The 14,203-nt window shown below is 35.1% G+C and overlaps 2 protein-coding genes across 2 annotated transcripts in view; one reads left to right on the forward strand and one right to left on the reverse strand.

Annotated features, from left to right (window-relative positions):
• LOC129923709 (short-chain dehydrogenase/reductase family 16C member 6-like) overlaps window positions 1-9,183 on the reverse strand; it is a 24,491-nt gene extending 15,308 nt beyond the window's left edge. The window contains exons 1-2 of the mRNA XM_056016129.1: window positions 9,056-9,183; window positions 7,429-7,760 (exon numbers count right to left, since the gene is read on the reverse strand). Of these exons, the coding sequence (XP_055872104.1) occupies window positions 7,429-7,712 (284 nt within the window). The 5' untranslated portion in view covers window positions 7,713-7,760; window positions 9,056-9,183. The remainder of the gene's footprint in view (window positions 1-7,428; window positions 7,761-9,055) is intronic.
• LOC106065855 (X-ray repair cross-complementing protein 5-like) overlaps window positions 9,168-14,203 on the forward strand; it is a 19,220-nt gene continuing 14,184 nt past the window's right edge. Inside the window, exons 1-6 of the mRNA XM_056016127.1 lie at window positions 9,168-9,305; window positions 10,483-10,596; window positions 10,815-10,998; window positions 11,542-11,590; window positions 12,429-12,560; window positions 13,491-13,661. Coding sequence (XP_055872102.1) covers window positions 9,291-9,305; window positions 10,483-10,596; window positions 10,815-10,998; window positions 11,542-11,590; window positions 12,429-12,560; window positions 13,491-13,661 — 665 coding nt within the window. The 5' untranslated portion in view covers window positions 9,168-9,290. The remainder of the gene's footprint in view (window positions 9,306-10,482; window positions 10,597-10,814; window positions 10,999-11,541; window positions 11,591-12,428; window positions 12,561-13,490; window positions 13,662-14,203) is intronic.

Consider the following 14,203-nt stretch of genomic DNA (forward strand, 5'->3'; position numbering starts at 1 on the left):
CTGCACAAATAACAAAACGATGGGGGACAGGTGAAGAAAAGCGGACACACACACTGGCAGGTGCGTAAGTCTTTCACCCGCACTCTAAACTAACAGTAATTGTATCACTGCCCCGCGTCACAAGAATTATTATTCTGTTAGAAAAAAAAAATCCTGTTCTCAAACTTTACTTTAAAAAAAGAGGAGGGGGGGAAGAGAAAGGGTCGGGGGAAAGGGCAATAATAATAATAATAATCTTGATTGTCCATATGGAGATTTGTCTTACAATTTGTGCATTACACCAAACAAAACATTGTAACTACAAAGAAACAAAGTGTACAATCACACCAGACTCACTCATAATTTACATGTGAAAAGTTTATATCAAATTGTTTCAATTTAACGATTTCATTGCCAGGGGAACAAAAGAGTGTTTGTATCTGTCTTTGCTATCGGTGTCTTGTATCTCTTTTGTGATGGTAAAATCACAAAATCTTGACCCAAAGGGTGATTTTTATTTCTAGAATCTTTTTAGCTTTTTTTTATGGATGTTTGTCTCAAACAGCTGCCCAAATGGGGTTTGTTTTTTGCCAATGATTTTACCAGCAGCATTTAGGATTCTATGGAGTTTATTTATATTTTTAATGCTCAGATTGCCATACCAGGCAGTCATATTAAAACTTAAAATATTGCAGATGTGAGCGTGATAAAACATTGCCAAGGCCTTTTCACTAACATTAAACGAGGACAGTTTTCTCAGTAATCGTAATCTTTGCAGCCCTTTTTTGCTGATATAATCAGTATTTGCAGGAAAATTTAGTTTATTGTCTATGATAGTACCAAGGTATTTAAAAGTTTGCACAATTTCAATAGTCTCTCCAGCTACAGAAACAATATCATTTTCCTTCATTTCCCTACGAAAATCGATTATCATTTCTTTGTTGTTTTTTTAACAATTAATAATTTAAAAAAATATCTTTACAGTATTTTTCGATGTGTTCTATTTCTCTGAAATACTCATTTACGTCTGAGCTCTCTGAGAGCAGGGCAAGAAAAGCCGCATCAGCGAATTTTGTGACGGAGCTATTTAGATATATTGGGGATTTCCCAGATAGTGTTTAAACACAATCTCATCTTTGCACAGCTGTTTTTTTTTTTTTAAAGATCCAGTTTACATTATTTAAGCCACAAAATACAGTAGCAACTGTAGCATATAAAAAGAAGAGAAAGCAATATTGGGAAATGTGGAGGGATATAGGGAAAATGCGGAGGCGAGTAAGGTAACCTAAATTTACCTAATCAAAAGTAAGAAAATAAAAAGAAGCATGGGGGAGACTTAAAAAAACAACAGATTTTACAATGTCAAGGACGTTATTGGGAAAGATCTTTTTTTTTTTTTTTTTTTTTTTGCCAAATGAATAAAATTACTTCTGATTACAAGCAAAAGATTAAAAAAATAAATTTTACAGTGCGCACACACACACACAAAGAGCATCTGTCTTTTAAAATATATAGCTCATCAACATTTTCTATAGTCAGTGCACCAGAAACACTTCTTCCTTGTTCTCATCATTATGTTGGAGCGTTCAGATGACTAGACCAATAATAAGATGAACTGCGCAGTGGTTTTAAAATCAGGGAGCTCTCCGAATAGTTTTAATTCTATTCGGGGGGTTTTGGGACCAGTGTCTTGTTCGTGCCTCTTGGTAAAGAATGCAGTTTTGAAGGACATGGCCAACATTCTCTGGCGACACTCCACACGGGCAGATTTCACTGGTTCCAATTTTGAGCTTCCGGTACATATGTTATCTCATTCTGTTGTGTCCGGTCCTGAATCGAAAGATTAGACGTTGATCTTGTCGGGATAGCTTATAGTAGGCGTCCATCTTTCTTGTGATTCGGATGAGCGCTCGTCCATTACTCATATATTCTATTCACTATTAGTTTCTTCATTTCTTCTGGATAGAGTGCAATGTTTAATGGTGTGTTTGTTCTCCCAGACTTGGCGAAGTGTGTCAGCCTTCACATTTCATTCTAGTTCAATATGTGCTGGTATATCAGAAACGCCAAAAATTGTACAGTTATCAGTTATAGGCCTATATGCAAATATTTTAGGACCCCAATAGCGAATATTACGATATATCTTATCTTATATAATACAGACGTTACTTCAAAAAAAGAAGGTGATTACGTCCTACGCGTCATGCATATTAACCAATGACTTAAATTCTGCCAAGTCACTGGTTTTCCTGGCTAGCTCAGGCAACCCATTCCATGCTCTAATAGCACTAGGGAAGAAGGAGTATTTGTACAAGTTTGTCCTAGCATATGGGACGAGGAATGTGCCTTTATCTTTGTGTCTTTCAGAGTATTTTATTAAATTTTGTTTTTGTATTTGAAGATTATGGTTCAGTGTTTTATGTATGATTGCTACTTTACTTTTGAGCCTTCTGTTCTGAAGACTTTCTAAATTTAGTGATTTTACTAAAGGTGTTACTCTAGTCAAATTTGAATATTCGTTTGTTATGAATCTCACTGCTCTATTTTGTGTCTGTTCCAGTTTCTTAATGTTTTCTTGAGTTGAGGGGTCCCAAACGGAGGATGCATATTCTATTATTGGTCTAACCAAGGTTAAATAACATTGTATCTCTATGTTCTTATTTGATTTATAGAAATGTCTTTTAATAAATCCTAATGCTTTGATTTTTTTGTAGTTTCATCAATATGTGGATTCCATGACAGTTTTTCATATATTTACTAACAACTTGTTAACATTTATCGGCCTTTTATATGACGATATTGATTTATTTAAAATATTGGAATTCTCTTAAATTCGTTTAAGAAAATGAATAACGTATGGTGTAAGTACGGTAGAACTCGGCAGAGTTACCGTACTTGTTCAACCACATTGCTGTTCTCATCAGACCCTTATATAACGAAGGGTCGATCGCGTGCTTGATAGTTATTTCCCATCTCTTCAATGACAGGAAAGCCTTAATGCGATTGGGTCACGTATGGAAGGCACGTGCGTCTAAAGATAGCACTGGACAGAAATAGATCCATTTCGATCGCTTGTAATCTCGTTCTTACGTAAGGGTCAGTCTGAACTCCACACACGAGTACTTAAAAGCTATTCTAGGCAGTTCACTTGTTTCTCAACTTGTGATTGGGGGCAATCATTTAACTTAACAAAAATATTTCAGAAATGACTATTATTACGCCTCAATCCTACCCCCCCCCCGGGGGGAGGGGCTGAGCAGTAAAACGCTTGGCTTACGAGCCTATGAGTCTCGGGTTCGGATCCAGTGAAGACATGGGATTTTGAACCTCGAGATTTTTAAGACCCCATCTCTAATATTAAATACCTAAATGGGGAAAGTAAAGGCAGTTAAGTGGTAGTTGTGATTGCCACATGACACTATCGTTAATCATCAGTGAGCTGGGCCGGTGGGTTCGCCATTAAATGGGCACTTTGACTGATAGTTAGGCCCATAAAATATTTGAGACCCACGGCTTAACCTTTTATAAATTTTACAGTGTAATACTAGGCTAGCATATTTTCTATGATGGAATAAAGTAGAGATGGGAAACGAACCGAACCCGAACCTCAATTACGGCCAATACCTAATCCGAAATTTAAAACTGATCGGTACGAACCGAACCGAACGAACTGTCCTTACCTTAACCGAACTGAATCAAAGATTTTGCAATATTCGTGAAAGAAAAAAAAAACAAACTTAGTTCTCAACGAAATGACAGTTATGTTAATTCTTGGAAAATTCCCCCTGCAGTCAAGAACCGTGTCCTTGACATCTTGTGTGTGTGCATTTATTCCAGCATCCTTTTCAGAGGCGTAGCTAGAGTGGGGGATGGAGGGGGGATTTAGAAATTCTACCGGGCCCCCACACTAGTGTTTTTTTTTACACAAAATATTAAATATTACGCAAAATGCAAGTGACCCCAAAGAGGTCAAGCCCCCTAATGATGGCTAATTCCTAGCTTCTCCACTGATCATGTCTTCTTTTTGGTATTAACACGAAGGGTGCAGTACCATTTAATATTTTTGCATTAATGAAATGGGGGGGATTCGAAGAAACAAGAATGTAGAAACTATCAGGAAAAATTGACAGATTTTTACCTTTTTGTGTAGCATGAAAATAAGCCCGTGTGTTTGATTTGTACCGGTATAGAGCTGTTTGTGGCTGTTTCTATAGAACGGCATTATGAAATCAAAAACATCAACAAATGTTGAAGAAGACGAGATGTCTTAGTAACGCCTTAAGATTAGAGGACTGACGAGAGTATTTAAGAAGGGACAAGAAAGAGATGACCGCGAGGGCAAGCTACAGAGTCATATTTTAAGCAGCGAAATGAGGCTTTTTTTTTTCGACGGCCAATGCGCATAAAGGGGTTTACTATCAGCGATGGAAGAAATGTGTTATGAAAATACGAATGCAATGGAAGCGGTCACCCTTTTTCATGTGATAATTAGAAATCTCGCTTTAAAACTAAGAGATAGAGCAACAGAGTTGGGAATGTTTTCTACAGCCGCCGACAGACATGAACCACTCAACTCTTGGTACTCATTCACGGTAGCCTACGTAAAGCGATTTTAAAATCACAGAAGAGATAGGTGCTACAAGGAGCGTGGATGGGACCAGCACGGGCAAAGATCAGTTCATAGAAGTTTCAGGCATCATGGAGGATGTTTCTCTTCTTGAAAGAAATGAGTGGGTATGACCTCCGATACCGTCAGAAGTATGGCTGAGTGTCATAGCGAACTGGCAGCAAGAGTTATTTTAAAAATTCTCAAGCCAAACGAAACCTCTGTGGCAAGGTGTTGAATCAAAACCGTGTGACGATGTGTTTAGCACAATCAAAACCATGTGACAATGTGTTTAGCACTGTAAATTTTATAACACTTCAAGCGTTGAACCACAAAACTTCTAAGAATTATCAGACAGAAATAGACTCCAAAATAGGCAGAAGTTTTATTTTATAGTGAAGTGCGGGGTTAAGCAGAGGAAATAAACAATGACCCGTTAGCTTCACAAGGTTTATCATCACTGTGTAATCTAGTAAACTGAATTGAACATTATTACATGTACATAGTTTTGCTATTACCTAATTTCATAACATCAAACCAAATAAATGAGAAATGGACGAGCTCTCATCCAAATCACAAGAAAGATGACGCTTACTATGAGCTAACCCGACAAGACCAACGTCTAATCTTTCGACTAAGGACCGGACACAACAGAATGCGACAACACATGTACCGGAAGCTCAAAATTGGAACCAGTGAAATCTGCCCATGTGGAGTATCACCAGAAAATGCCGGACCACGTCCTCCAAAACTGCTCTCTTTACCGTACAAGACATTGGCCCCAAATCACCCCAATAGAAAGAAAACTATATGGAGAGCTCCCTGATATGGAAACCACTGCGCAGTTCATCTCATGTATTGGTCTAGTCATATGAACACTCCAACATAACAATGAGAACGATGACGAAGAAGAAATAACATCGAACCGAACCCGAACTTTAGATCTGACCGAGCCGAACCGAACTTTAAAAGTTGCGTTCTATTCCCGTCTCTAGAATAACCTATACGTAGAAGTACAGTACTTATACTGAGAAGAGTAGGCTACACCGCAAGGTTCAGAGCTTATGCTAATAATGCATTGCATTGTACAATCTTCTATCTACAATATGCCCACAATCCCAGATTTAACAAACAAAATACAGACTGTTTATGATTACGTTAAGATGCTTGAGACCAAAAAAATTGGTTTGACGTGGCTATGCCTTTTAACATGCAGATAAATTGGAATCTCGGGCTCAGCAGGTCAATACATATTTGGGAAAACACTGGTGCCCCTTGCGGACAGCACCACCCGCACATAGCTAATGATGCCTCTGATGTGGTCGGTCGGTCACCAGCTAAGCTAAGGATACTGGAATGACATGGGTGAAGAGGAGGAAGGCTGCAAGAACGACTTCGGTGGAGACCGTGGAGAGGTGTGGTCGCGGCCCGATGCCCCTGGGTGGGCCGGGGGATTACACGGGAGATAATGTATTGGTTAACTGGAGGTCATACTTGTAAATAAGATTTACGTGTGATGTAATTTGACATTGTGTGTTTATATTATATACTTTATTAATCCATTTTGTGTATAGTCTGAAGCCATTAATCAACTAGGTAACTAGTTAGTGGTTTCCTTAAGTAAATGATAAACTAGAAAATAAACATACTGAACAATGACGCCAGAGTGATTTTATGCTGTGTGACTGATTGTTTTTAATATGGTGCTTTGGAAACATGCAAGCTTATATAGCTGAAAAAACTTTAAGGCTAATAGCCCAGACAGTTTTTAAATAATTATCAAAGTAACCAGAAATCAAGTTTTTTTTTAATGTAGGGGAACTGGTGGAATGAAACAAAGTTTATCAAAGTGCAATTGTTGTATAAAGTCGGATGCACTGTAAGCTTAATCCATTTGGGTACTTACCACTTTGTGGAATCAAAGCTAAACAATAAGTGTCAGTGAAAAAAATAATGATTGTGTCAGATGCTATGAAATGTCACAGTACAGTGACAAGAATGGTGAGAACATGGTTCACTTAACTTCCCTATAAGGCATTCTCTGAAAGTCTGATGACTAAAAACTGCAGAGTTATACATGGCTAGCAAAACTGGCTTCTTACGTGTAACTCTGTCAATTGTTTTGCATGCTTTGAATGTTCTTTCAGATTGAAAGATAATTACATCCTAGCCCAAACCTCTCACAGGGTGATGGGGGATGGCGACAGGCAAGATTTGAACCCTGGACCACCGAAACTATGAATCATGCATACTACACAACCAGGCAGCCATCTGTGATATTAAGTCTCAGACTTCTTTTAGCTCACAACACATCGACCAAGTAGAAGAAGAAAAAGTGATCAATGAGAAATGTCTTGCAGTACCAGAGCTTGTGATTTCATAAATTATAGGAATTTTAGAATTCAAGAGATTTACTGCAAGGCCTAATTTCTATTTATGACAATTTGAATCACTATCCTATAGTATAGTATGTTTGGTGTAAGTTCCCCTTTCAGACCATGTGGTCTATAGGGCAGAAGATGTACAGGTCATCTGTTTCTGTGGCCAATTAAAAATCCCAGTCTTCACCAGGATTCAAACCCGGGACCCCTGGCTCAGAAGCCAAGCGCATGTTTGGTGTGTTGTGGTCCAATCTCTTTTATGGAAATCTGATACAAGGGAGCATCTGGGAGAAGGGTTCAGCTTGAATCAATTTAAAATCCCTTGCCAGTATGAGGATTGAACTCATGTTCCTTTTTAGGTATATACCATTCAGCCACAAAGATAATCATTTTCTTTAAATCCTTTTTTTTTTGTTTTACAAATGTCTGCCACTATTAAAATAAAATATAACAAATGATTACCTTACGTCACAAAAGTAAGAGTGGCATTTACCACCTGTTGTTGTTATTTTGTCTTTAGTCTCTTGAAGCCCTTTAATATTAATGTCCCATATCACCACAATAGCACCAAGCTTGGCAAACTCACAAGCCATCGCTTGACCCAGGCCATGAGCAGCTCCAGTTATCAAAACTACTTCATTGAGCACAGATTTGCTTTCGGGAGGGATAAAGAATCTGAACCAGGATACCAGGAATGCAACTATCACATTCCTTAAAGTCAGTACAAAGTCTATAAGGACATCCATTGTCTTTGTCAAATATAATCTTGGCAAACACTTGCGTCTGACAACATCCTGGGATAAAAAAAAACATATTAAGATATCCTCTGCAGCTGAAAGAAGCCTAAAAATTCACTTAGCTCTATGATATTTTAAATAAGTTATTATGGTATATTAAATATGTAATACAGTATACTTTAAATGTATGCATAAATAAAAGATGAAAATTAAGAATTAAAATATAAAATACATAGATTTACACTGGTCTGACCTCAGAATTTGAGCTTTCAATTGATGGAAACCTCAATCTCAGAAATTGAGTGGTGAAAAATTTAACTTTTCCTGAATTCTACCCATTGAGAGAAATTGTTCTCATTCATGAAATAATCTTTGCCAAGATTATTAACAAAACTACTAGATATCTAAATCTTGAATCCACATTTAGATAAAAAGTAAAGTACCCCTTTCAGACCTTTGATCTAGAAGTCTACATCTGTTTCTATGGCCAAAGAAAATCTTTTTTGTGGATACCAAATCCTGATTTTAATTACTTTGGGATCTTTAGGGCACCCCTGAATCTACCTAGCTTTCATAGGTACCAGACATTAGCTGGGGAAAATTAAGACCGATGGCTATTCTGCTGGCTACATGACACCCCCATTAACCATGGGCCACAGTAACAGATGATATACCATCTGCCCCATGGATCGCAAGGTCTGAAAGGGGAGCTTTACTTTTTAAATTTGTGATAATCTAGGAATCTTGAAATAATCTATCTAGATTTATTTTAAGTTTGATTCTGCTCAGCTTTTCTTCAATGTTGGCTGCTTACTCATAAAACAGTTACTTTACTAATCCACTAATCTAGATATTATATAGATCTAGATATAGTCTATCTTATTATCTACATAAGATAAAAAAGATTCAATTAATTTATTTATGAATATCAGATTATATCATGAATAATAATATATATATTATTATATATTATATTTATAAGGTAAATTACTAAATTAATTAGTGTAAATAAACTAGATTCTAAATATTGTAAAGTCACATACACAAACTGTGACATAGAATAAAAAATAGATAGATCTAGATCTCGTCTTTAGATATTTACTATCTACTAGATTTAAATCTAGATCTGCTATAGTGCAGATAGAGTCTACATCTAGAGTCTAGTCTAGTATAAATCCTAATTTAGTAATTATAATTCAATTCAAATAATTTACTAATAATTCTAATAAATTATTAAGGTTGTTTTTTTTTAGTTAGATGTATTAATTATTCATTAATTTAATTTTAGATACTAGATCTAAGTGTAAGATAGACTCCTAATTATGCTAATCTCGTCCTCGATCCCCTTTTACCTGAAAGTAAAAGTAGAATCTAGACGTCGAAGCATAAAATTCAGAAGTGTTGGTAGATTCTAAGCTTGCTTAGCAGACGGTCGACTCGCCAATGAAAGTGGCAGACTGCAACGATACCGTGTGAACATCTGTAGTGAGAGGTACACCGGAACGTAAACACAGCAGATTTTTTTCTTCTCCTAAGAGTACAGCACCTTTGATATCTGTATTGCCGGGTAAACGTTTTGTTGTCAAAATGGCGGCAAATAAGGTAAAATGCTGAATCTCAGTTTTAATACAAATGTACTTAAATAGTTGTATATAAGTATATATTGAATAGTAGAGCAAAAGATGTTAGTTATAGAATCGTATTTGCTACAGTTACTCACACTGCATTTGCCCATGCCATAGACATAGATATAGATAGATCAACTTAAAGTTGAAGTCATAATGATAATCAATCATAATGTAACACTAAATGAGATTATTTTATATAATTTATAATCACTGGAAGACTGGACGTGACAAACAAAGTGAAAGTGACTGGATAGGACAGGTCTATCTATATAAATTATTTATAATCATAATATAATGAGTGATAAAGATGAAGATCATCATCATGATGATTAATAGTTACCTAGTCAGCCTAGTACAGTAGTACTGACTAATTAGTTTGACTAGATTTAGAATAATTTAGATTTAGATGAGTTAGTAAGTAGATCTATCATTGCCACTACACTGACTTTTATCATCTAGATTATTCTAGATTAGATCTAATAATACTAATATTATATAAATCTAATTATTCCGATAATTATAATATAGATCTAGACCTAGTATATTCTAGTATATCCTACTATTCCTAGTATATAAAATAGAATCACTAATAATATTGAAATCAAATAAATGCACATGCAGCACTGAGTCACTCAACTGATTGATTATGTATTATTGTATAATATTATGTATTGTATTTAATAAGTATATTCAAATCTGTTATTGTTATTAATTAATTAACATTCACTTAATAAAGTAACTGTAAAATCAAGTGTAAAAAGCTATTTTGACATTACCAGTCATTACCTGTACCAGCACCTTATCATATACTTATGACTATAACTATAGTGTAAAAAGTTGCTGTGCTTATTATTAAGTTTTTAACTTGGAAATTATAGTGCAACACGTAGCTAAAGGATTGCTTCTTATCTTTATATTATATTATATGATTTATATGATGCTTTGTTGTGATTTTAATGTTATATCAAATATTAATATTAAATATAGGCACATTTTGCACAATGCAATAACTATTTAATAAAACGGTGTTGAGTAACAACCTTTAACCTATTCTTTCCTTATCAAATAGTGATCAAGTATATTTTTATATTATAACTCGTCATGAAACAGATTATGTATATATATGTATTAATTCTAAAATGTCTTTGTAGGAAGCTATTGCTATTATTCTGGATGTAGGGCCTTCCATGAATCAGGCACCACCAGGTGTCAGCACTGCTTTAGAGACAGCTATTGAGGGAATTAATATGATACTCCAACGAAAGGTAGCACCATTCTAATTTGTTTCTGCTAACAGGAAAACATTATTATTATTTAATGTGGTATATATAGTGTTAGTAGTATCTTTGTTTTAAAGTTAAATTTGTTGAAATGTTAACATTATTTTTTAGTAAATATTAATTTATATTTACATTTCTAAGAAACTGATTATTTATATTTCTATATTGATGTTTACTTTAGTTGCCAAAACATATTTTTGCAGATATTTGCAGAGTCTAAAGATGAGGTAGCATTAATTCTTTTTGGAACTGAAGAAACAGAAAATCCTCTGGCCGATGGAGAAAATTACGCAAATATCACTTTAAAATCTCCTCTGGGCATCCCGGACTTCAATTTACTTCAGATGGTCCAAGATGAGCTCCAGCCCACAGAGACACCAGGGGACTGTATCCTTTATCTCAGATTGTTGCATTTCTTATTGTTAGTTAGGTGAAAACTATTCTACAATTAATTTTTCAGGATGTCAGTAAATGACAGAAAGCAAAACTTGGTATTAGGGCCATCTTGATGACAGCCATTCAATGGATAAAAGTAAAGTTCCCCTTTCAGACCTTGCGATCTATGGGGCAAATGATGTAAGGTCATCTGTTTCTGTGTCCCACGGTTAATAATGGTGTCATGGGGCCAGTACAACGACCAACCACATTTACTTGAAATTGAAAATCCCAGTCTTCACCAGGTTCGGAAGCCATGCGATTTACCACTCAGCCACCATGCCTTCATTCAATAACCTTGTATGGACTGTCATCTTGATGATCCTATGTTTGAACCCTCCTAACTGCCATCCCTCAGAAAGTTTTGAGTAAGGATGTAAAAATTTTTAATTCTGAAAGAAAATCCAAATAGGTAAAAAAATAGAAAATCATTCACATTTTTTAATGGCTGAATTATAATGTTATTCTTAATTTATTCCTTAACTTATGTGTTAGTTGTTGATGCAATTGTTGTGGCCATTGATCACCTCCAGCAAGCAACTCAGTAAATTTTTTGTTTTCTTTCTTCTTAATCATCTTTTAAATAGGTACTCTATAGCAATAAATAACATGTTGCTGGTTATGTCTAGTTGCTAAGTTATTGGAAACCCTTCAGTATATTTTATGTCTATTTAAGCCAAATGGCATGATGGTTGAAGTTCTTGGCTGCTGAATCAAAGTGTCTCTAGTGTCTAAATGTGGCTGGGATTTTTTATTTTCGTAATTACATCTATGTAACTTGAATTCTGTTTTAGAAAAAGTAGTTGGTTATTGCCACTTAAATTTCATCACTGGTGAAATTAACTTACTTGCCCAATAGGTTGGATCTAATATTTAACTTTAAAATAATACATTAAAATATTTTAAATAGAAAAAGGTTTTTTAAAAATTATATATTATTTTATTATTATTGAGAAAAATTGCTTTAGTATGGCTATTGTGAACATGTGGGCAAGAGGGTATTTGGAAGAAGGTTTCCTTGCTGCCTTTGGGCACTCAACAAAGACAACTTAGCTTGAATCAAATCTAAAAAAAAAATTCATGGTCTTCATAAAGATTCAAACTTGAGCCCTCTTGTTAGCCTAGTGGTTTATGCCACTCACCCTGAAATACCATCTTTAGTAGTTGAAAACTTTGTTTAAAGTAGGTCATTGTTACTTTGCTTTAACTATGTTTAAACTAGGTCGCTGTTACTTTGCTTTAACTTTGTTTAAAGTAGATCACTGTTATTTTGCTTTAACTTTGTTTAAAGTGGGTCGCTGTTACTTTACTTGAACTTTGTTTAAGGTAGGTTGCTCCTGCTTTAACTTTGTTTAAAGTAGCTGTTACTTTATTTTCTACAGGGGAAAGAAAGGAATAAGTTCTAGACGAATCATCTTATTCTCTGACCTTGGCAGTCCCTTTGGTGATCAAGAGTTGGACACAATTGTTCATGCCATGCAGAATACACAGCCCAAGACTGAGCTGATTGTAATGTAAGCTGCCATCTTAGAACATTTTTTTTTATCAGAGACTTTCTGTAATAACACGTTATTTCTCCAACAACCAATCTCAGATCAAGCTGAAATTTTGCACAATTATTTATTTTACCTAACAACACTAGATCAATTTTAAAAATTAACCAAATAATTAATTAACTAAATAATAAATTATTTTATTTGGTATCTCAAACAAGGGAAACAAATAGTACTTCACACAATTGGTGGTATAAGCTGAAAGTACCCTTTATAGATTGTGACTTAGCAAACACAAACATGAAATAGAAACAATATATAACTATACCATGTTCAAAGACTCTTTGCTAGTAGAGTGGTTACTGAAATGGCTTGAGAAGCCTGAGGTCATTCCTTTTTTTTTTTAAATACATTTAAAAAGCAATCTCCCAGATACCCATTCTTTCTCTCCCTACCTTTTTCCAACTGGTCCAGACAAGTGATAAGATCATACCGTATTGAGAAAGCTAAAAGCATGAAATTGCGCTAAACAAATATAATTGGTAAAAAAAAATATTATTATTGTTAGTCTAGATCTATTAGATCAAATATAATTGGTAAAAAAAAATATTATTATTGTTAGTCTAGATCTATTAGAAATTTAATTACATCACTGATCCAAACTAATTGATACACTTAATTTAAGCTTTGTTTGCTGTTTTTGTTGTTGTTTTTGTATTTTGCTTGTTTTTTACTTTTTCTTGGTTGTAAGGTAGGTGGGGGGTATTTTGGATGTATATTTCTGTATTTTTCCAGTTCGGAAGCATATACTGTAGGAATCATCATACTAGTGGAATAACATTGTCACTGTTAAGTATAATTTACTATTTAAGACATGTTTACATATTTCGTATTCAATCTACTTTGACTCTACCCCACTCAGTAATCCTAATCAGAGCACTATTGTTTTAGAGGGCCAGACATTCAGGATGATGAGGAGAGCAATGCTGGGGATGCCCCAAAGAGAGGAGGAGGGGCAGATGCCCACCCTGATGGGAAAGCAAAAACAGCACAGCAGAGGTCTGGGGAGAAACTGATTAAGTACATCCTGGACAAGGTTGAGGGAGAGTGCTACAGTTTCAGGTATATTCCAAGTGATGTCACAATATTGTAATAGACTGTGTATAAATAGTATAAATAAATAGTACAGCGATTAGATCCCTCGATGGCCTGCTAACTACAAAAAAAACCAACACAAACTAAAACTCTATGGCCATATCACAAGGTCCTCAGAGCTCGCAAAGACCTTCCTTCAGGGAACAATACCTGGGAAAAAGAAGAAGAGGCAGACAGAGACAGCAATTGGAAGACAATGTAAAATAGTGGACTGGCCTCTTGTTGTAAGACAGGAATGAAGAAAGATAGTTAACATATCTTGTGTGGTGTCCCAATTGTTCAACAGACTAGTGGATAGGTGAAGGTGATAAATAGCACTGACAAAAAAATAGCTTATTGAATTCATTCTATTTATTTGAATACTTTTAAAATTATTGAAGACAGTTTGTGATCTCAATATAGTGTATCTGTTTGTGAAAATGTTTCCACTTCAAGGTTTTGTGTGTCATTGTTCTGTTCCACAGTATCAAGGCGTTGGACATTACCATTTACTTTAGGGCTAAACCCCC

The sequence above is a fragment of the Biomphalaria glabrata genome, chromosome 17 (assembly GCF_947242115.1).
Source record: "Biomphalaria glabrata chromosome 17, xgBioGlab47.1, whole genome shotgun sequence".
Classification (NCBI taxonomy): Eukaryota; Metazoa; Mollusca; class Gastropoda; family Planorbidae; genus Biomphalaria; species Biomphalaria glabrata.